Source organism: Pituophis catenifer, unplaced genomic scaffold, assembly GCF_029215685.1.
Source record: "Pituophis catenifer annectens isolate HBS135680 unplaced genomic scaffold, rPitCat1.0.hap2 SCAF_3, whole genome shotgun sequence".
NCBI classification, from domain to species: domain Eukaryota; kingdom Metazoa; phylum Chordata; class Lepidosauria; order Squamata; family Colubridae; genus Pituophis; species Pituophis catenifer.
The window spans coordinates 212629283-212653752 of NW_027256883.1; the positions used below are offsets into that span (position 1 = coordinate 212629283).

Sequence of the window (24470 nt, forward strand, 5' to 3'; positions counted from 1 at the left end):
CAACAAAAAAAAAAAACACCGACCAAGACGAAAGGAGTAAAAATGCCTTGGCTAGTTTTTAGAACTATTCTTCCGTTAACCAAGATGATATAAAACGGTGATGGTGAACCTTTTTGGCATCGAGTGCCCAAACCGTAATGTGCGTGCATGCGTGTGCATGCCAGAGCACTGGAAACCTGAAGATTAGCTGGCCGGTGCACGCATGCTAGTTTTGGCCATTTTTCAGGCTGTTTTTCCACCCATTTTCAGGCTGTTATTTGGACCGTTTTTCTGGCCAATTTCTGGCCCGAAAAAAATTATTTATTTATTTATTACATGTATTTATATGCTGCCATTCTCCCGAAGGACTCAGGGTGGCGAACCCAAGTTAAGAAACAAGTACAATAAAATCATAATTTAATCCAAATAATTAATTAGTAGTAAATAATAAAGCCTGGGAAAAAAATGGCCCAAAACAGCCCAAAAAAGTCCCCAAAACGTCCTGAAAACAGCCCAAAAACTGGCCTGTTTTTTGGCTGTTTTTAAGCCATTTTCTGGCGATCCGGCGCCCACGAAGACCATCAAGAAGAGCAGCTGGTCTGCATGCCATCACGGGTATAAAATGACCCATCTGTTTATTCCCTTTTTTTTTTTTTTTGTAGAAATAACAAGCCCAGCCTAGACTCTCTTATCTCCCTGGACTGCTTCTCCATGTAAGGATGTGGGCTTGCGTTATCTTGCTGGAGACGCAGCCAAGAACAAACAAAGGGAAGTGATGAAGAATTGCACAGGGATAAGAAGAGGGAGGGAGGAAAAACAAATCTTTTATTTTTAAGCCCGCAGAATAAGGAAATAACATTTCGACGGTGACCTCATAGATCGGGCGAGAGAGGCTAGTTCGTCTTGCAACCGTCCTCTCCTCTTTTTTTTTTTTTTTCCAGCTCTTCCGACTCCGGATCCAAAGGGAATCTGGCCACGGATTTCCCCCGACAAACAACGCCTGATTCCAAAGCAGAAGCTTTAATGAGAAGCTCATGAAGTCTCCTGCTTTTGAGTCAGATGCCTTTGTCGGATTAAAGCACTACCAAACTCCTGTCCTTTCCACCATCCCAAATCCACTCGACTGTCCCTACACAAAACCCCAGTTCTCCCCACCCCAAAAAAATCCCTCGCTCAACAGCTGGAAGATTCGGGGAAACTGCTTTGGAGAAGGTTGCCGAAGTAACATCTGGAGCTGAAGTTTCAAGACTTGTCCTTTCAAAAGAGAGATTGGAGACTCCCCACAATCCGGAAGAGGACTGGCCTTCTTCCCTGTCCTTGCTCCTCAGGCTCCAGCCACACTCCCCGGAACAGGTGAAGGTCTCTCTTGAAGTCCAATCAAAGTCCGTGGCAGGGCTTTGTAGTCCCTCCAGGGCAGCTCTGAGCCCTTGCTGCAATTGATAGCATCTTTCAACCTGCTCGGTCTCCTCCGAGTCCGGATCACAGAGCCCCTCTTTGCACCGTCATATTCCATGACCCCAAACCGTCCCGCTCAGGAAGATAAAATCCGAGGTCCGGATCTCCCTTTGGCTGGCCTTCTCCGACAGACAGCCGCCCTGGGCTCACCTCCGTAGCATCTTCACCTGGTTTCCACCTCTGGCCTTCAAACAGCTGCTCCCAGCAAGCTCCCTCCGGCTTCCCTACAACAGAAAGAGGAGAAAAAGCTTGAGTAGCCTCTTCCATAGAGTCAGCCCGCCGGGCGTTCCTACACCATCCTCTGGGCTCCAGACTTGGGGGTGGGGGGGGTGGGGGGGTAGGAGAGGGGGAGGGAGTCCAACCTTCTATTAATCTCAACGATAGATTTGCTTATTTTAAATATTTATTGGTTTTCAATAAACAAAGGCGTAATTTGGTTGGTCGTAAGTGGAACATCTATATAAATGATGTAGATAGACAGAAATAGAGAGATATTAGAGAGGCAAATAGAAAGATAGAAAGAAAGATAGACAGACAGATAAAGATAAAATAGGTAAATGGGTGGATGGATGGGTGAGAGAGAGAGAGAGAGAGAGAGAGAGAGATAAGATAAGATAGATAAGAAGATAAGATAAGCAGATGGGTGGATGAATGGGTGGGTGAGAGAGAGAGAGAGAGAAAGATAAGATAAGATTTATTTAGTTAGTTAGTTCAATTTATATGCCGCCTTTCTCTGCGGCTAAAATAAGATGATAAGACAAGATGATAAGACAAGGTAAGGTAAGACAAGGTAAGACAAGACAAGGTAAGACAAGACGGACAAGACAAGACAAGATAGGTGGAATGACGGATAGATGGGTGGGTGGGAGAGATGGAGAGAGAAAAAGAAAAGAGATAAAGAGACAGAGACGGAGAGGCACAGATAGCGAGATAGATAGAGAGAGAGTGGATAGAGAGACATAGATAGAGGCAGAGAGATGGAAATAATGAAACAGAGAGAGTAGGTGAAGTGAGAGTAGATGGATGGAGAGATTGGATGGATGAATGGATAGATAAATCAGAGAGAGAGAGAGAGATGTAGAGAGAGAAAGAAGAGAGATAAAGAGACAAAGAGAGATAAGGACAGAGAGATGAATGAATAGAGGAGAGAGACAGAGAGTAGGTGGAATGAGAGGCAGTAGATGGATGGAGAGAATGGATGAATGAGTGGGTGGATGGATGGATGGATGGATGGACGGATCAACAAATCCACTTAAACCCCCAGGAGTTGAGTGGAACATCATGGAAACTTCACCTTATCTGTTTTGAGGGCATATACACCAACCTGAGATGGGGAAAATTTGAGGAGGAAAATGGGCTGGTGGCAGTTTTGCTAACAACCCTCATCTGCCATCCTGGGTCCAGCTGGATGGGAAGGGGGGAAAGCAATCCCTAGTTTTCTACAGCGATGTCCCTCAACCTTGTGAACTTAGTTCAACAGGTTGAGAAACACTTCTTCTGCAGAAAGATCATGGGCAGGTTCGTGCAGCATGTTCAGCCTAGATCAACAAATTAGAATTCCGACATAAATATAAATAAAGGGATGAACCACCTTTGGAGTTGGCTTAGACCCCATAGAAACCCAGCCCATCCGGTCCGAAGATTTTGGCAAGGAAGGTTTATAATATCCAGATGCCTCCCTGAGATGGAAAATTCTGCAAATCTTGAACGCAGAGGGATTGAGTTCCCACATCGCCCTAAATCCAGGGGTCAGCTGCTGTGGGTTCGTGAGAACCTCTAGCTAAGATTCTGTGCAGTTCCGAGAACCCTCAAATCTCACTCCTAGCTGGCCCCGCCCAGCCCCACCCTGCCTCTCCCAGGAGTCCCCACGTGGCCTGTTTTAGATGCAGGTAAGTGCAGGGTGTGCGTGGAGGCTCAGGGAGGGCAAAAAATGGGCCTACTAGAAGTTCGGGAAGGACAGAAACGAGCCCATTTCCAGCCTCCAGACGGCCTCCGGAGCCTGGGGAGGCCGTTTTTTTGCCCTCCTGGAGACTCAAAGAAAAACTCTGGAGCCCGGGAGGGCAAAAATGCCCCCCCGCCATGGTGCAGGAGGCCGACTACGCCACACCCACCATGGCTACGCCCACCCAGCAACCGGGCAGAGAACCCCTTGCTAAAGTTTTTGAAGCCCACCCCTGCCTAAATCTATATGTGCTTTTCCCACTTATACCAGTCTGTTGGGTGGATCCAGCACCTGTAATATAATGTGTGAATCCAGGTGACAGTGGCTTACGCAAATCGCTATTAAAGCACAATTTATCTAAACGCAAAGAAAGGATTCAGCTGATGAATTCTGTCCAACCACCGCAGCTTATCAATTATTCCATCTTCGTATCTTGAATCTGTTCATTACATTGTCCTACAATTAACCAAGCGATGCTTACGGCAGGATTTGCATGGACTTCAACTCCCAGAATCCCCCAGGGCTTGGAAGCAAAGCCAGTATCTTTTAGGCGGTGTTCAGAAAACATGCTTACAGGTAGTCCTCCAGATATGACTATAACTGAACCCCCTCAGTTACATTAATACATTTTGATGGTTGTAAGGTGTCACCATCTGATTGGACCACATTTTATTACAATTTTTTTTTGCAGCGGTTGTTTATTTATTTATTTATTTATTTTTCAGATTTCTATACCGCCCTTCTCCTTTCGGACTCAGGGCGGTGAACAGCCAAAGTAAAACATCTGTACACAAAAGTTAAAATAGATTTAAAATAATTAAATAAAGTTTGGTTTGTTAAGAGCATGCAGCAATTACAGCTAGTCCTCCATTTATGACTGCAATCTGGACCACAATTTCCATTGCTAAGCAAAGCAGTTGTTAAATTGCACCCCAACTTGAAAACGCCCAGTATTGTAGCACCCCACAACTCCAGGAGGAAAGCTCTTCCATGGATGAATTATTCTCACTGTCAGGAAATCCCTCCAGATTTCCAGGTGGGATCTCCCTCTGATCAGCTTCACTTAACAAACTGCATCCCTGTTTGGCTTGGTGGCCGCAGTGCCTCCGATAGAAAGTCCATACAGAGAGTGGTGAGGACAGTGGAGAAGATTATAGGAAGCTCACTTCCTGTTATTCAGGATACTGCTTATAAGTGCCATGGGCTTAGAGCTCGAAGCATCGTTAGAGACCCCACACGCCCACTTCACAGTCTGCGACATGATAGCAGTATTCCAGTAATTGAGGGGCTGCCACAAAGAAGAGGGGGTCAAATTATTCTCCAAAGCATCGGAGGGCAAGACAAGAAACAATGGTTAGAAACTAATCAAAGAGAGAAGTAACCTGGAATTAAGGAGAAACTTCCTAACAGGGAGGACAATTAACCAGTGGAACAGCCTGCCTCAAGAAATTGTGGGCTCTCCATCATTGGAGATTTTTAAGAAGAGACTACTAGACAGTCACTTATCTGAAATAGTATAGGTTCTCTTGCTTGACCGGGGGGTGGACTAGAAGACCTCCAAGGTTCCTTCCACCTCATTCATTTTAAAAGAGATGTCGGGGTTTAATGGAAAAAGACTTGGAGGAAAAAAATTGGAACTTGGATGCTATACATGTTGATGGCGAAAAGACTATTCTACACACAGAAATAAAAGGACATTTTGATCCCCGCCATGGACGGATGGCTGCAAAAATGGATGGGGTTAGATGAGATGGCTAAATTGACTGCTTTGATGAAGGGGGGAAAAGAAATTCCTTTATTTCTACTTGGAAACCGTTCCTGGGCTTTGTGCTTGAGGTGCGGGGAAAAAAATGAAACGTTGATTTTGGGTTTTACCGATTAGCTGGATTTGTTGTTATGGACATGGCTAGTTTAAACTATTATGTAAAAGTAAAAAGTTGAGCTTTGATGTTAATGCCTTATTCTACTGTACCAAAGAGAGTCGGAAGTTAGTGTCTTTTCTTTTTTTTCCCTTCTTCTTTCCCTCACTTTTCTCTTCCCTTTATCCTTCCCTGTTTTCCCCATTATTTGAGACTCTAGAAAGAGTGCAGAGAAGAGCAAGAAAGATGATTAGGGGACTGGAGACTAAAAGATATGAAGAACAGTTGCAGGAACTGGGCATGTCTAGTTTCATGAAAAGAAGGACTAGGGGAGACATGATAGCAGCATTCCAATATCTCAGGGGCTGCCCCAAAGAAGAGGGAGTCAAGCTATTCTCCAAAGCCCCTGAAGGCAGGACAATAAGCAACAGGTGGAAACTAACCAAGGAGAGAAGCAACTTAGAACTAAAGAGAAATTTCCTGACAGTTAGAACAATTAATCCATGGAACCACTTGCCTTCAGAAGTTGTGAGTGTTCCAACACTGGAAGTTTTTAAGAAGAGATTGGATAACCATTTGTCTGAAGTGATGTAGGGTTTCCTGCCTAAGCAGGGGGTTGGACTAGAAGACCTCCAAGGTCCCTTCCAATTCTGTGATTCTATTCTATTCTGTTCTGTTCTGTTCTGTTCTGTTCTGTTCTGTTCTGTTCTGTTCTACTCTACTCTACTCTACTCTACTTTACTCTACTCTATTCTATTCTATTCATTCCAATATTCTATTCTATTCTATTCTATTCTATTCTATTCATTCCAATATTCTATTCTATTCTATTCTATTCTATTCTATTCTATTCTATTCTATTCTATTCTATTCTATTCTATTTTGTATTGTCTTTATATGCTACTTAATAAAGTAATAAAATTGTTAAAAGGGAGAGAGGAAAAGTGGCAGAAGCTTCTTCCCTTCTTCAGAAGGGATGGGAAACGAAACGTCTTCAAGGAAAAACAAAGTCCAGTTGCCTTTTGAAAAAGAAAAAAGAAAAAGAAAAAAAGCATCTTTGGGACAACCATGACCTGGATGATTGAGAATCTCCAAAGAGACCTACGTGTGAACGGACATTTTTGGCATCCCGGTGGCTCTGACCTCTGGACTCTGGAAAGGGCTTGAAGCCAAAGAGGTCCGAGAAATTCTGGGCTCGGCTTTTCCTGGGTCCAGAGGATGAGCCACGCCAAAGGTTGCCATAGCAACGGTTGTGATACCATCGGAATCCAGAACAGCTTGGAATCCCAGCTGCTTCCCATGGAAAGATCCAATGGCTTTCCCGGGGGGGGGGGAGAGGGGGGGGCGGGTAGAGAGGGAGCTTATCCACAAAGCCACGCCCCCTTGTCCCACAAGGTTTTCGACCGAGCGCAGCTGAAAAAACATCACCGCAAATACCATGGCGGTTATGTGAAAGTCTGCCTTGGGCCCAAGGAGCGTTCCCTCCCTCCCTGTACAAAAATAGCCCTCGGAGCTATTGCTGCTTCCCAACCTTGGCAACTCTCAGATGGGTGGACTTCAACTCCCAGAATTCCCCAGCCGGCATGGATTTGATGGAAAGGGAATGAAATAAGGGACTGGAGGGATTTCGGTAATGCCAAAGTGATGAGTTTGTTTATAGCTGTTGAAAACAAAGCTGGAACTCCCTTCCTTCACATCAAACTTCCTCCCTCCCTCCCTCCCTCCCTAATTATCTATCTATCATCTATCTATCTATCTATCTATCTATCTATCTATCTATCTATCCATCCATTCTTCCTTCCTTTCCTCCTCCTTTCCTTTACTTCAAACTTCCTCCCTCCCTCCCTAATTATCTATCTATCTATCTATCTATCTATCTATCTATCTATCTATCTATCTATCTATCTATCCATCCATTCTTCCTTCCTTTCCTCCTCCTTTCCTTCACATCAAACTTCCTCCCTCCCTCCCTAATTATCTATCTATCTATCTATCTATCTATCTATCTATCTATCTATCTATCTATCCATCCATCCATTCTTCCTTCCTTTCCTCCTCCTTTCCTTTACATCAAACTTCCTCCCTCCCTCCCTAATTATCTATCTATCATCTATCTATCTATCTATCTATCTATCTATCTATCTATCTATCTATCCATCTATTCTTCCTTCCCTCCTTCTTTCCTTCACATAAAACTTCCTCCCTCCCTCCCTATCTATCTATCTATCTATCCATCCATCCATCCATCCTTCCCTTCTTTCCTTCACATCAAACTTCCTCCCTCCCTCCCTAATTATCTATCTATCTATCTATCTATCTATCTATCTATCTATCTATCTATCCATCCATCCATCTATTCTTCCTTCCCTTCTTTCCTTCACATCAAACTTCCTCCCTCCCTTCCTAATTATCTATCTATCTATCTATCTATCTATCTATCTATCTATCCATCCATCCATCCATCCATCCATTCTTCCTTCCTTTCCTCCTCCTTTCCTTCACATCAAACTTCCTCCCTCCCTCCCTCCCTAATTATCTATCTATCTATCTATCTATCTATCTATCTATCTATCTATCTATCTATCTATCCATCCATCTATTCTTCCTTCCTTTCCTCCTTCTTTCCTTCACATCAAACTTCCTCCCTCCCTCCCTAATTATCTATCTATCTATCTATCTATCTATCTATCTATCTATCTATCTATCCATCCATCCATCCATCCATCCATCCTTCCCTTCTTTCCTTCACATCAAACTTCCTCCCTCCCTCCCTAATTATCTATCTATCTATCTATCTATCTATCTATCTATCTATCCATCTATCTCTATCTATCTATCTATCTATCTATCTATCTATCTATCTATCTATCTATCTCTATCCATCCATCCATCCATCCATCCACCTACTCTTTCTTCCCTCTCTCCTTCCTTCTCCCCATCCATTCATCCTTCCTTCTTCCTCCCTCCCTTCTGCTTTTTCCACTTTCCTTTCTTTGCCCTTTCTCTTTTTTTTCCATTTTAATCTTATTTTCTTCTACTTATGGAAAAATTCTCAAAAATAATCATAAAAAAAGGAGGGGGAAATCCAGGTGTGAGGAATTTTTTCTTCTTTCACCATACTGATTTACTTGACAGATAGCAACATGGATTATTCTGTTCTAACTTGATGTCTATGTAGATTCTAACTCGAGCACATATTTAAACGAACATTGCATTAGGAAGCGTGATTATGCCCCAAGAGAAAAATTCCTAAGAGAGGCATCTAAGAGTCCTAGTTGACAACCAGTTAAATAGGAGCCAGCCGTGTGCAGCAGCAGCCAAAAAAGCAATCCTAAATTGCATTAACAGAGGGATACAATCAAGATCAAGGGATTAATACCGCTCTATAAAGCCTTAGTAAAACCACACCAAAGTTACAACGGCACTGGGGGGGGGGCAAAAAAATGACACTTTTTCACACTTACGACCGTGGCAGCCTCCCCAGGGTCACGTGACCTACATTCAGAGATGTTGGCAACGGACTCGTAGTTATGACGGTCACAGTGTTCAGGACTCATTTTGCGACCTCCTGACCGGCAGAGTCCACGGGGAAGCCCGATTCGCTGAATGACGGTGCTACTAATTTACGTAACAATTGCACCGATTCGCTTAACAACTGTGGCAAAGGAAGTCGTAAAATGGGACAAATTCACCTAGCAATTTTTTCACTTAACCACGTAAATATGGGGCTCAATTGTAAGTCATAAGTTGAGGACCACCTGTACCTGGGATTTTAATCGTAAGCGCCATAAATCTGTGGAAAATATAGTATCTAAGCAGAAACGCATGGAATCCATAGGCTGACCAATTCACCAAATTCGGCTTGCCTGAATATAACCATCCTCTCTCAGCTTGGCCTACCTCACAAGGTTGTTTTTTGAAGGGACACAACTGGGCGACAGCCGTCAGAAAGGCCTCCCTGCAACATTCAAGGCAGTCCTCGACTTACAACGGTTCATTCAGCGACCGTCAGAAGTTACAACGGCACTGAAAAAGGTGATTTATGACCATTATTCACACTTACGACCGTTGCAACATCCCTATGGCCACCTGATTTACATTCAGACGCTGACTCATATTTACGATGGTCGCAGTGTCCCGGGGTCACATGACCCCCCCTTTTGCGACCTTCCGACAAGCCAAGTCCCTAGGGAAGCCAGCTTCACTTAACAACCGTGTTCCTAATTTAACAACTGCAGGGGCTCACTTAACAACGGTGGCAAGAAAAGTCGTAAAATGGGGCAAAACTCACTGAACAAATTTCTCACTTAGCCGCATAAATTCTGGGCTCAATTGTGGCCATAAGTCAAGGACTACCTGGCACAAGGAGTCCTTGACTTACGACTGGTCACTTAGTCACCGTTCTGAAGTTACAACAGACCTATCTGGGGGCTACTTGAGAGTCGCGTATTCAAAGTTCCAACAGTCACACATCCCTGCAGTCACGGAACCGGCCACTCGGCAACGGGACCACAATTACGGCTGTTTTTTAGTGTCCCACAATCACGTACAACAGATTGGACAAAAAATAACCTGCCCGTTACTTCCAGTTTTCAGCAAAACTGCTTAACTGGATTTGCCACAGAAAAAAAAAACACCGGGAGCCACAAAACCTGGGTGGGCGTGGCCAGCTCCACGTCACTCACTCCCACCCAGTCACATGACTCCCCTAGCCACGCCTACCCAGCCAGTTATTAGGCGTGAGAACTGGTTGCTCTCCCTCTCTCTCTCTCTCTCTCTCTCTCTCTCTCTCTCTCTCTCCCCCCTCTCTGTATCTCTCAGATTTCCAAGGCCAGTCAAGGAGTGACTGGGAGGGGAGGGCGAGGGGTGGGGCCAGCCAGTGATGGGACAGGGAGCCGCATGCAGCTCCGGAGCCGCGGGTTGCCGACACCCGGATTAGGACAACAGTTTAGCCATCTTCCTTCCTCACGAACCCCACATTGTTAGCCTGGGTTACGGAAAAGCCAAAATCCAAACCCTTTTTACTTCTAAATTGCATTTAAACATCCTCGGTGGTGGTGGAGTTCTTGGCGATAAAATTGCAGATCAAAATAATAATAATCTGACATTCCTACCCAGCTGGCATTTTTAAAAAAATTATCCATTGCAAGCGGCATGATATTATGGTCCGGATTTATTTATTTATTTATTTATTTATTTATTTATTTATTTATTTATTTATTTATTTATTTATTTATTTATTTATTTATTTATTGTTAAATTTGTATACCGTCCTTCTCCCTGAGGACTCAGGGGGGTGAACAACCAAGTAAAAACATAAACTACAAACATTAAAATACGATTAAAAATATATATATAAATTTGGCCCCATGATTAAAAACAATAACAAACAATTAAACAATAACAAACAATTAAAAAAACAATAACAAACAATTAAAGGATTAAAAGGAGACCTCCCAAAATAGGTTATAGTGAAGATTTCCCTTGTGCTGTTTTTACTCCTTGTTCAGCTACGACAGCAAACCATGGTTTATGCTGGTAACCTAAGCCAGTTTGGTCTAGTGGTTAAGGCACCAGGCTAGAAGGCAGAAGACTGTGAATTCTAGTTCTGCCTTAGCCATGAAAGCTGGCTGCATGACTTTGGGCCAATGGCCAGGCAACGGTGAGTTCTAGTCCTGCCTTAGGAATGAAACTTGGCTGGGTGATTTTGTGCTAATCGCCAGGAGACAGTGAGTTCTAGTCCTGCCTTAGGAATGAAACTTGGCTGCATGACTTTGGGCCAATGGCCAGGAGATGGTGAGTTCTAGTCCTGCCTAAGGTATGAAATTTGACTGGGTGACTTTGTGCTAATCGCCAGGAGACGGTGAGTTCTAGTCCTGCGTTAGGTATGAAATTTGACTGGGTGACTTTGTGCCAATCGCCAGGAGACGGTGAGTTCTAGTTCTGCCTTAGCCATGAAAGCTGGCTGGCTGACTTTGGGCCAGACATTCTGTCTTAACCCCACCCACCTCACAAGGTTATGGGGAAAATAGGAAGACAAGCAAGAGCCTTGGTGGCGCAGCAGACTAAAGTGCTGTTAAATAGCACCAGCTGCCTGCAATTACTGCAAGTTCAAATCTCACCAGGCTCAAGGTTGACTCAGCCTTCCATCCTTCCGAGGTAGGTAAAATGAGGACCCGGATTGTGGGGGCAATAAACTGACTTTGTATAAAAAAAAGAACACCGTTTAGGAGGGCCCAAAAGCCCTACTAAGCAGGTATATACAAAAAGTATGAAGGCTATTGCTTAACGCATTGTAAGCCGCCCTAAGTCTCCGGAAAAGGGCGGCATATAAATCGAACCAATAAAAGAAGGCCTGTTAGAAATCTCTGCCGCTTTGAGCGCTTTGTAAAAATAGTAAAGACAGGATACATTTAATATACACAAATAAATAAATCAGTATAGGCTCTACTCCATCACCTGTGTTCCAGATAGAAAAAAAAAATCAAGATTTTTTTCCACTATCGGAACTTCGTTGCAAATTCTAGTCTAGTCTAGAATTGTCCATTTGTGGCTGAAGTAACTAAGTGAAATCACAACTTTTTTCCAGTTATGATGGCTTCATGCTTAGGCACTTTGAGGGATTGTCTGGTTTTAGTTAATAATAATAGGTAGGCCCAAATGTTTATGCTTTTTCCCCCTTCCTCTCCTTGTTGTGTGCATGCAGAGAGATAAACCCCATGCCCACCGGCCATCGTTCATTGCAAATTCTAAAGCCAACTCCCTTCACACATTTTTCTTCCTTATCACACATCAGAACAAGGAATTCTTTCTTTTTTTCTTTTTTTTTTGGCATATCCAATCTACCTCTTCGTACACCCACATGGGTGTCCCACCCAACCCTTCCTTTGTTTGGCATGTGGGAATGGAATTTGCATCCCAATTTCGGTCAGGGCTGTATAGACTAAAATATTTGGCAGGCGAGGATGCATCTAAAAAACGAAAACAGAATTACTAAACAGGGATTTAATCAAAGTTCCAGCCACACATTCATATCTACTAAAAAAGAAATATGAGTGTGAATTATTTTAGCAGCCACTTCTAATTTATTGTCTTTTCAGAAATTTGGGACATAATAACCCATAATTCAAGATTGTGCTGTCTAGGAGTCATCCCAGGCCACTATAGGCTATACGCCCAGTGAGAAAGTTGTAGTTTTTTTTTTTTTTAAAGACCATCAATATTGCTGTTCACTGCTCGTTACAGAAAATAGAGTTTTATCCTTGGTTGTGTGAGTTGCACCCCCTATTTAGTTTAAGTTTAGTTTACTTTATCACCTCGTACAACGAAATTAAATGCCATCTTCAGTGTATATTATAACTATGAAAATAAAACACAAACCAACATCCTTTAAAAATCCTATTTAATTCCCTGTTTTGCCAAAGCCATCAGAGGGGCAGAGTTTAGACAAGCGTCTGGCTAGGGAATTCTGGGAGTTGAAGTCCACCCATCTTAAAAAGTGGCCATGTTTGAGAAATGCTGGTTTACAAAGAGGCAGGGGAATTCTGGGAGTTGAAGTCCACCCATCTTAAAAAGTGGCCATGTTTGAGAAATGCTGGTTTACAAAGAGGCAGGGGAATTCTGGGAGTTGAAGTCCACCCATCTTAAAAAGTGGCCATGTTTGAGAAATGCTGGTTTACAAAGAGACAGGGGAATTCTGGGAGTTGAAGTCCACCCATCTTAAAAGTGGCCATGTTTGAGAAATGCTGGTTTACAAAGAGGCAGGGGAATTCTGGGAGTTGAAGTCCACCCATCTTAAAAGTGGCCATGTTTGAGAAATGCTGGTTTACAAAGAGGCAGGGGAATTCTGGGAGTTGAAGTCCACCCATCTTAAAAAGTGGCCATGTTTGAGAAAAGCTGGTTTACAAAGAGGCAGGGGAATTCTGGGAGTTGAAGTCCACCCATCTTAAATAGTGGCCAAGTTTGAGAAACGCCGGTTTACAGAGAGACTAAGGAATGAACAGAATTAACAGAATAACATTGTTGGAAGGGACCTTGGAGGTCATCTAGTCCAACCCCCCGCCCAAGCTGGAGACCCTACACCATTTCTGACAGATGGCAGTCCAGTCTCTTCTTGAAATTCTGGGAGTGGGAGCCCACGCATCATGAAAGTAATCAAGGTTGAGAAATACCAGTTTACAAGAAGGCATGGATTACGCTGAACAAACAAGGTTTGATTTCTCGTTGGCAAAGGACCCAAAGGTGATTTTTTTCAAGAGGCAACTGTACTTCCCGATTTTTCTTTGAAGACGTTTCGCTTCTCATCCAAGAAGCTTCTTCAGTTCTGGGCTTGAAGAAGCTTCTTGGATGAGAAGCAAAAAACCTTCAAAGAAAAAACAGAAAGTCCAGTTGCCTTTTGAAAAAGCACCTTTGGGACAACTGTGACTTGAAGGACTGAGAATCTCCATGGATATTGGCAAAGGAACACTGCCTTTGAAAATGACACACAATTAAATTTAATATTCAATTTAAATATTGAATTATAAGATTCCCCAGGCTTGCATACTACGTTGGCCACCATCCAGCCAAATAAAGGGGTTTGCACAGCATACCAAAGATGATGCCAACTAGAGACTTAAAACTTTGTGCACGCCGGATCTGCAACCTAGTTAAGGAGGCTGTGTGATCGCTGCCAGCCACTCCTAATCTGAGTTTAGCTGATGACGGCCTGGGGTTGTTGCATTATTGCCTTTTTAGGGGCCTGTTGTATTATGTCTTCTTGGTGGTCCACAGTATAAGGTTATTTTATTCTGAGCTGCCCATTTGGTTTGATGTTGTATCTGCTTTTATGGATTTTGCACTTCTGCAGGCTGCCCAGTATCCATTGGAATGGGGAGGCCAGTAAAGTCAAATAATTATTTATTTATTTATTTATTGGTTCGATTTATATGCCGCCCTTCTCCGGAGACTCAGGGCGGCTTACAATGCGTTAAGCAATAGCCTTCATACTTTTGTATATACCTGCTTAGTAGGGCTTTCGGGCCCCCCTAAGCGGTGTTCTTTTTTTTATACAAAGTCAGCTTATTGCCCCCACAATCCGGGTCCTTGTTTTACCTACCTCGAAAAGGATGGAAGGCTGAGTCAACCTTGAGCCTGGTGAGATTTGAACTTGCAGTAATTGCAGGCAGCTGGTGTTACTTAACAGTGCTTTAGTCTGCTGCGCCACCAAGGCTCTTTGGTGGCATTTTTCTATCCATGGCTGAACAATAGGAAACCCATCTTCTCTACATGGCCCATTTTCCTCTCCATTAATTCTCACTTCTACTAATCCATTTTAGGGTGTCCCCAAGCGAGTAAATTCAGGGTCAGAAGGCCAAAGAAGCAGAAACAAAATAAGGATTTAAGCTTGTTTGTTATGGTTAGTTACAGTCAGTGAGATAGATTTTTGTTTCTCTCCTCCTTACAAAGTTCTTTGCATGCCTTTTAGTCCCAGGCACCTATAGCCTGTTTACTGGGAAGGAAGGAAGGAAGGAAGGAAGGAAGGAAGGAAGGAAGGAAGGGAGGGAGGGAGGGAGGGAGGGAGGGAGGAAGGAAGGAAGGAAGGAAGGAAGGAAGGAAGGAAGGAAGGAAGGAAGGAAGGAAGATGAGAAAAGGGAAGGATGGAGAAGAAATAGAGACAGAAAAAAGAAAAAGTGAGAGAGAATGAAAGAGAAGGAGGAAGGGAAGACAACTAGAGACAGCGAAAAAAGGGAGGGAGAAAAATAAAAAACAAAAAGAGAGAAGGGAAGGATGGAGGAGAAATAGAGACAGAAAAAAGGGAGAGAGAAAAAAGAAAAAGAGAAAGAGAGAGTAGGAGGGAGGGAGGAAAATGAGAGAAGGGAAGGATGGAGGAGAAATAGAGACAGAAAAAAGGGAGAGAGAAAAAAGAAAGAGTGAGAGTGAGAGACAATGAAAGAAAGGAGGTAGGGAAGACAACTAGAGACAGAAAAGGGGGAAAGACAAATAAAAACAAAAAGAGAGAAAGAGGAAGGCAGGGTGGAGAAATAGAGACTGAGAAAAAGAAAGAGAGAGTGGGAGGAAGGGAGGGAGGAAAAAAGAAGAGAAGGTAGGAAAATGAGAAAAGGGAAGGATGGAGGAGAAATAGAGACAGAAAAAAGGGAGAGAGAAAAAAGAAAGAGTGAGAGTGAGAGACAATGAAAGAAAGGAGGTAGGGAAGACAACTAGAGACAGAGAAAAGGGGGAAAGACAAATAAAAACAAAAAGAGGAAGGGAGGGTGGAGAAATAGAGACAGAGAAAAAGAAAGAGAGAGTGGGAGGGAGGGAGGAAAAAAGAAGAGAAGGTAGGAAAATGAGAAAAGGGAAGGATGGAGGAGAAATAGAGACAGGAAAAAAGGGGGAGAAAAAAGGGAGAGTGATAGCAAAAGAAAGGAGGCTGGAGGGAAGAAAACCCAAGACAGAGAAAAAAGTAGAGAGGGGAAAAAGAAAACAAAATACAAAAAGAGAGAGAAAGAGGAAGGGAGGAGAAATAGAGACAGAGAAAAAGAGAAAGAAAAAAGAAAGGGAGAATAGAAAGTGAAGGAGGGAGAAGGAAGGAAGGAAGAAGAGAATGACAAAATTGGCAACCTGTGTATGTGTGAAGGGGGGGGGCTTATTCTAAGGCAAGGGGTCCCCAAACTTGGCAGCTTTAAGACTGGAGAATTCTGGGAGTTGAAGTCCACAAGTCTTAAAGCTGCCAAGTTTGAAGACCTCTGTAAATCTAAGGGCTAGGCGCCCAGAACTAGAACTCTAAAAAGGCCCAGGTTCAAATCCCACCAAGAGCTGGGGAGGGGGCAGCTCAGAGCCCGTTCCTCTCTTCCAGAGGCCCTCCTCCTCCTCCCCTCGCAGGGCTGTCGTGTGTTGGGAAATAAAAGAGCCTTGGTAGTAACAGTGGACTAAAGCACTGTTATTAACATCTGCTGCTTGCAATTACTGCAAGTTCAAATCTCACCAGGCTCAAGGCATGAAATAAGCAAGCCGTAAATAGCCTGGATAGCTCAACAGACTAAAAAAAGCCTGTTATTAACATTCAGCTGTCTGCAATTATTGCAAGTTTGAATCTCACCAGGCTCAAGGTCGACTCAGCCTTCCATTCCTTTCAAAGTGAGGTGAAATGAGGACCCAGATTGTGGGGGCAATAAGCTGACTTTGTATAAATATACAAAAGTATGAAGGCTATTGCTTAATGCATTGTAAGCCGCCCTGAGTCTCTGGAGAAGGGCGGCATATAAATCAAATTCAAAAAAAAAAAAAAAATGAGGACCCAGATTGTGGGGGCAATAAGCTGACTTTGTATAAATATACAAAAGGATGATAAATATACAAAAGTATGAAGGCTATTGCTTAACGCATTGTAAGCCGCCCTGAGTCTCCGGAGAAGGGCGGCATATAAGTCAAATTAAAAAAAAAAAAGAAAGAGAGAGAGAGAGAGAAAGAAAGAAAGAAAGAAAAAGAAGGGAGGGAGGGAGGGAGGGAAAGAGGGAGGGCCTGGTGGCTCAGCAGACTGAAAGCATTGTGATTAACACCAGCTGCCTGCAATTACTGCAGGTTCGAATCTCGCCAAGGCTCAAGGTTGACTCAGCCTTCCATCCTTTCTAAGGTAGGTAAATTGAGGACCCAGATTGTGGGGGCAATAAGCTGACTTTGTATAAAGATACAAAAGGATGAAGGCTATTGCTTAACGCATTGTAAGCCGCCCTGAGTCTCCGGAGAAGGGCGGCATATAAATTAAAGCAAAAATAATAAAATATAAAATAAAATAAAATAAAATAAAATAATAAAATAAAATAAAATAAAATAAAATAAATAATAAATAAAATAAAATAATAAAATAAAATAATGAAATGAAATAAAATAATAAAATAAAATAAAATAAAATAAAATAAAATAAAATAAAATAAAATAAAATAAAATAAAATAAATCCCCTCCAGCAAGCCCGAGCATCCCAAGAGTCATCCCACCAGAGCATCGCCCAAGAGCCGCGCCACTCACCCGCTTGCGCTGGTTGCTCAGGCAGAAAGTGCAGATGCTCCGCGGCGGCCCCGGGGGTCCCCCTTCGCCCTTGGCCCCGCAGAGAGCTCGGAAGCAAGGCTGCCCGTCCTGGCACCCTTCGCCCAGGAGCAGCACGTTGGCCAGGTGCGAGATGTAGCTGGAAGCCAGGCGGAGCGTCTCGATCTTGGAGAGCTTGCGATCCACGGGCTCGGTGGGGATGAGGGTGCGCAGGGCGGTGAAAGCCGTGTTGACGCTCTGGGTCCGGTCCCGCTCGCGGGCGTTGGCCGCCTGCCGTTGTTTCACCACTACGACCGGCCGGCCGCTCTGGCGACGGCTGGCGGCGCAGCAGCCGTACGAGCGATCCGACGCGTCGCTCTCGCTCCGGTTCTCCTCTTCCTCCTCCTCCTCGTCCTCCTCCGACGGCAGCAAGCTCAGCTCCGGGTACAGCACGTGGCCCAGCACGGTGAAAGCCATGGCTGGACGGAAGCCACCCTCCCGCCGTCCAAGAGCGGACGCAGGACCGGAGCGGAGCGATGCTGCACAGCTGTGCGGGGAATCCGCGGACGCTCCTCGGTATTTAAAGCGGTGGGCGGAGCTCCCGACTCCGCCCAGAATCCCAAACCGACCAATCCACAGCTCCGGCAGGTATTTTAAAGCGGTGGGCGGAGCTCCCGACTCCGCCCAGAATCCCAAACCGGCCAATCCACAGCTCCGGCATCTTCTCGGGCTGGCCAATTAGGAAGGCGCCGATGCTCGGGGCTCCGAAATTGAAACCTGGGGAGTTTTGCAGAAGGGCGAGCCGAGCTCGGGGCGGCGCACGTGGCGGGTCGCTTTTGACAGGCAAGGTGGTCGGGACGGGACGCCCCGCGGGGATGGATAGAGATTAAGAGAGATGGGAGGGACCTTAGAGGTCATCTAGTCCAACTTTCCCGCCCTCCCCCCCAAAGCAGGAGACCCTACACCATTTCTGACAGAGTCTCTTCTGGAAAGCCTCCAGTGATGAAGCTCCCACAACTTCTTCTTCTCCTTCTCCTCCTCCTCCTCTCCATAAATCCTACTCGCTTCCAGCACTGATGATGTTACCTAGTTGGATAATGAAACGTTTGGAAGAAAAGCACCAAGCTCAGAGGCCCTACAGTCCGACTCTACAGTCCAAAGCATCAAGGACCCATAATTGTTGTGTTGTCTCCTCCTCCTCCTCCTCCTCCTCCTCCTCCTCCTCCTCCTCCTCCTCCTCCTCCTCCTCCTCCTCCTCCTCCTCTCCTTCTCCTTCTCCTCCTCCTCCTCCTCCTCCTCCTCCTCCTCTCCTTCTCCTTATTCTTCTCCTTCTCCTCCTCCTCCTCCTCCTCCTCCTCCTTCTCCTTATTCTTCTCCTTCTCCTCCTCCTCCTCCTTCTCCTTCTCCTTCTCCTTCTCCTTATTCTTCTCCTTCTCCTTCTCCTTCTCCTCCTCCTCCTCTCCTTCTCATTCTCCTTATTCTTCTCCTTCTCCTCCTCCTCCTCCTTCTCTTTCTCCTTATTCTTCTCCTCCTCCTCCTTCTCCTTCTCCTTCTCCTCCTCCTCCTCCTCCTTCTCCTTCTCCTTATTCTTCTCCTTCTCCTCCTCCTCCTCCTCCTCCTCTCCTTCTCCTTCTTCTTCTCCTTCTCCTCCTCCTCCTCCTCCTCCTCCTCTCCTTCTCCTCCTCCTCCTCCTCCTCCTCCTCCTCTCCTTCTCCTTCTCCTTCTCCTTATTCTTCTCCTTCTCCTCTACCCTACTTAACCTGAAAGAAGACACCAGCATAATAATTCTACCAGCAGACAAGGGCAATGCCACGGTGGTTATGAACACATCTGACTACCAAACCAAATTAACCAACCTACTCCAAGACTCCATATACAAACCCCTAAACACAGACCCCACCACCTACCTGGAAAAAACCACCAGATCCAAAATAAAAGCCTCCCCCATCAGCGAAGAGATTCAGCAAAGAATCATACCCAGAGAGAAATCATCCAGATGCCCTAAGCTTTATGGTCTCCCCAAGATACACAAAGAAGGAACCCCACTTAGACCCATAGTCAGCTCCATAGGCTCACCTCTACAAAACCTAGCCAAATTTCTCGCCAAACAACTACAGCCCTATGCAGAATCCATCACCTCATACGTAAAAAAAACTCATTCCAGTTCATAGACATCATAAAGCAACAAAACTTACAGCCCAGTGACCTACTCGTGAGCTTTGATGTCATATCCCTCTTCACCCAAGTACCAATCAAAGAAGCCTTGACAGTTATCCAAAACAAATATAACCCCCCCAAGCACATCTTAGATCTGACCAACCACTGCCTATCCAACACATACTTCATCTATAATGGACAGAAATACAAACAAACAGAAGGAGCACCCATGGGATCACCCCTCTCACCTGTCATTGCCAACCTCTATATGGAATACTTTGAAACCCAAGCTCTAGAAAAATCCGATCACAAACCCAAACTCTGGCTCAGATATGTGGACAACACCTTCATAATCTGGCCACATGGGAAAGAAAAACTGGACAACTTCCTCACACACCTCAACAGCCTACACCCCAAAATACAGTTCACCATGGAAACAGAAGTGAACAACCAACTTCCTTTCCTGGATGTCTTAGTCTACAGAAAATCCAATGGCTCCCTAGGACACACTATATACCAGAAGAAAACACACACAAACCGCTATCTGCACGCACTCTCACACCACCACCCTGCCCAGATCAACTCTGTAGCCAAGACACTCATTTCCAGAACAAAACGCTTAGCTGACAAACAACACCTAAAAACCGAACTACACACCCTCACTAACGTACTCACATCCAATGGATTCCAAAGAAATAAGATCACCAACCTAATCCAAAAAGAAACCCCCACTAAAATCCAAGACAGAGAACAAGAAAACGGCAAGGCCCTCCTCCCATACATAAAAGGCACCACAGACAGAATAAGCAAAATCCTCCACAAACATAACATCAAGACAGCATTCTGCACAAACCGAAAAATATCCACCATCCTAAGGAACCCCAAAGACAAAATTGAGTTAGAAAATCAAGGAGTATATGAAATCCCATGCACCGCCTGCCCCACCACATACATCGGACAAACCAACAGACGAATAAGTGCACGCATAGAAGAACACAAGAACTCAGTCAGAAAAGAGGAACCAACTTCTTCCCTGGTCCAACACCTTAAAGCCACAGGACATGATATTGACTTTAAAAAGACCAGAACTATTGCCAAAACTGAACACTTTAACAACAGAATAATCAGAGAAGCCATTGAGATAGAAAAACGCCCACACAGCATGAACAAACGAGACGATACCTCCCGCCTACCAGCCATTTGGAAACCCGCCCTTATTGACAAACGAGTCCCTAACACGACGAATGACACCAGACCCACACTCACAAATGCCACACCTGATGTCACCACCACACATCCACGCAGAAAGCAGACTCAAACCCACACTGATAATGAGCCACGACCAAGGACCAGAAGCCAGACCGCAGCTGCATCATTAGCCACTTTAAACCCCTCCAATCCATACATGAAGCAGACTGACACCCACCATGAAGAGCTCGCACGGCCACAAACACGAAGCCAAACAACAACAACGCAGCTCACCAGCTCAAATCCCCCTGCAACTCAGACTAAGCTGAGCACAACCAAGCCCCCACCCAAACAGAACACAACCCCAGCCAATCAGAGCACAGCCAAGCCCCTAACCAATCAGAACACACCTCCACTAGCAGTTAAAAGGAAGAGACAGCTGCGATCTCACATTGCTCCTGGAAGCACGAAGCCGAGAACACCAGCCTGAAGATGACGAATGAGACTTCGTCGAAACGTCGCCAAGACACTTCCAATTTTACGTGGGAGAAGACCCGAATAACCAAAGACCTACATACAAACACCCGCGAAAACCTGAGAAAACAAATATATATATATATATATTCTCCTTAGTCTCCCAATGGGCAGCAGAGTGTTTGCTGGCTGCTGGAAAAAAAGCCTAGAAACTAGTGGATTGTGATTTCACTGAACTAGGGCTGCCTAAAAATCTTGGTTTACATAGGAAGAACTTGGCTAAAGAGAAATACACATAAAGCCTACGAAAAGGAAAGAAAACAAAGGAAAGAAAATATATATATATTCTTACTTCTTCGTAGGGTTTATGTGTGTTTTTCTTCTAGCCAGGTTTTCCCTACGTAACCAAAGTTTTTTTGTAGCTCCAGCTCAGTGGAATCACATCCACTCGATTCTGGCCTTTTTTCCTTTCTAACAGCTAGCAAGCTCTTCCTGCTAGGTGGGAGATCTAAATAGATCTATTTCTAGCTCGTTTGCTTTCATCAGTAGGCCACACCCATATTTTATGTATCCTCCCTGTAAAGGTACAGTATCAATTTTCTTACTTCTTCATAGGGTTTATGTGTGTTTTTCTTCTAGCCAGGTTTTCCCTATGTAACCAAGGTTTTTTTGTAGCTCCAGCTCAGTAGAATCACAACTACTTTGATTCTGCACATCTACAGATTTTCAGTGATATTTCCTCTTCCGTTGGAATATCTTTCTCTTTCCATTTTTGAGCGAAGGCTATTTGTGCCGCTGTGAGTATATGCAGTAATAAATAATTTGTATCTTTCTTATATTTTCTTTCTATAATTCCCAATAAAAAAAATTCCAGTTTGACTTCTATATTTGTTGACAAAATTTCTTCCAGCCAACTCTTTAGTAAATTCCAAAATTTTTGCACCTTTGGGCATTCCCACCACATGTGGTAGTAATTCCTAACCTTTCTATATAATTCTTTATCACAGATTCATCATTTTTCACCAGTTCTTATTATTTCTTTTTTTTTCCCCTCACCAAGTATATTTTAAATATTTCCAATTTTGGCCATAATATTCTTTTTCCGTATTTCTTTATCTTATCTTAATCTCTTCTTAATACATAAACAGTATCACTATCCGCCCTTTAATTCCTAGTTTCTTATAGTAATATCAATTTATTATCTTATTTCTCCATTTGCTGAATATATTTCTCAATATCCCCCCCCCCTTTTTAACTGTACACAAAATATATCCTCATTTTCTATTCTTGCATTAAAAACCCTTTAACTTGATTGACTATCAACATTTTATCTTAATCTCTTCTTAATACATAATCCATAAAGAGTATCACTATCTGTCCTTAATTCCTAATTTTTTACAATAACATCAATTAATTAACTCATTTCAAGTGAGCAAGCTGTCTCAGGAATTCTGGGAGTTGAAGTCCACAGCCAAGCTGTCTCAGGAATTCTGGGAGTTGAAGTCCACAGATTGTAAAAGGGCCACAGTTGCCCACCCCTGGCTTAACAACAGATTCAGATTGTGATTTTATACAGTAATACTTTTTAAAAGTACATATATATTCCAACATCCCATATATACTCAAGAAGCGTATTGATTAGCAAAATTTATTAGCTGCCCCGTCTTGTCACCTGCTGGGATCTGTCATTTCCTGGCGGGATCTCCAGTTTAACCCATAGGATGAGGCCCAACCACATCTCCTTCTCTCTTTCATTCATACCTTCTTCCTTCCCGCTATCTTAATTCTACCTTGGCATTCTCAGCCAGCTGATTTCCTCCAGGCCATCCCCAACCTTACTGGTCCCCCAATTTAACCGTGTGGCAGCATCCCTTGTCTCAGTTGGATAGATAGAGAAGATTAACAGAGTTGGAAGGGACCTTGTAGGTCATCTAGTCCAACCCCCTGTCCAAGCAGGAGACCCTACACCATTTCTGACCGATGGCAGTCTAGTCCCTTCTTGAAAGCCTCCAGGGATGAAGCTCCCACAACTTCTGAAGGCAACTTCTCTTCCATCAGTTGACTGTTCTCCCTGTTTCTCCTTATTTCCAGGTTGAATCTCTCCTTGTTCAGTTTCCATCCATTATTCCTTGTCTGGCCTTCAGGTGCTTTGGAAAATAGCTTGACCCCCTTCCTCCTCTCTGGGGCAGCCCCTCAAGTATTGGAAGATGCTCTCCTGTCTCCCCTGGTCCTTCTCTCCAGTAGACTAGCCAGGCCCAGTTCCTGCAACCGTTCATTGTACCTTTTAGTCCAGGCCTGCTTTGATCATCTTAGATAGATTCAGATTAACATAGTTGGAAGGGACCTTGTAGGTCATCTAGTCCAACCCCCTGCCCAAGAAGGAAGACCCTACACCCATTTCTGACAGATAGCAATCCAGTCTCTTCTTGAAAGCCTCCAGGGATGAAGCTCCCACAACCTCCAAAGGCAACTTCTGTTCCACCCGGTTGATGGTTCTCACTGTCAGGAAATTCCTCCTTGTTTCCAGCTTGAGTCTCTCCTTGATCAGTTAGAATAGAGTAGAATAACAGAGTTGGAAGGGACCTTAGAGGTCTTCCTAGTCCAACCCCCTGCTTAGGCAGGAAACCCTAAACCACTTCAGACAAATCGTTCTCCAAACATCTTCTTAAAAATTTCCAGTGTTGGAGTATTTGCAACTTCTGGAGGCCAGTTGTTTCCATCCAATTATTCCTTGCCTGCTTTGGAAAATAGCTTGACCCCCTTCCTCCTCTCTGTGGCAGCCCCTCAAATATTGGAAGGCTGCTATCCTGTCTCCCCTGGTCCTTCTCTTCCCTAGACTAGCCATGCCTCTTAGCAGAAGGAAAGCCCAAGTATTTTCTGTTTTCCTTGGCTCGCTGCCTTCTCGCCTCACCTCACGGGGCTGGAGGAGAGAAGCCGAGAGGACTGAGGTGAGAAGGGAGAGGAGAGGAGAGACCGAAATTTCTCCTCCGGCAAAGACGCAGACAGGAAAGGAAACCTCAAAGCAATAATTCATCCATGTCAGGAAGCCGGAACGAGGCAAAACCTCCCCTTGAGTGCTGGCTGCAGGAGATGAGTTGACCCTCTTGACAGCAGACGGTGGGTTTCTCCTCCGAGCAGGCTGGGATGATTCCGGTGAAACCCAAGTGGATTTCCCTTCCCTTCCCTTGCAAGGAAATAATTCATTTGCTCCCAGGACTGGCAAAAAAAAAAAAAAAAAAAAGAAAAAAGAAAAAATAGGGAATGGAGGGGCTGGGAAAGAAAAAAATAAAATAAAATTATCCCTTTCAAATCCTATGCGTCTTTCTTTCTTTGCAGGAAATGAAGCTGTGCAAGACTCTTTGATGCGGGACGACAGAGGGAAAAGGAAGGATTCCGGATAGAATTTTTAAAA

At 44.3% G+C, this 24470-nt stretch overlaps 1 protein-coding gene across 1 annotated transcript; it reads right to left on the bottom strand.

Annotated features, from left to right (window-relative positions):
* Positions 1-822: 822 nt before the first annotated feature.
* TCF15 (transcription factor 15) lies at positions 823-17719 on the bottom strand. The gene is made up of 2 exons (XM_070940252.1): positions 17243-17719; positions 823-1658 (listed from the first exon to the last, which is right to left on the bottom strand). The coding sequence occupies exons 1-2, from the start codon at positions 17714-17716 to the stop codon at positions 1581-1583; spliced, it is 552 nt and encodes a 183-aa protein (XP_070796353.1). The 5' UTR covers positions 17717-17719; the 3' UTR covers positions 823-1580.
* Positions 17720-24470: the final 6751 nt, after the last annotated feature.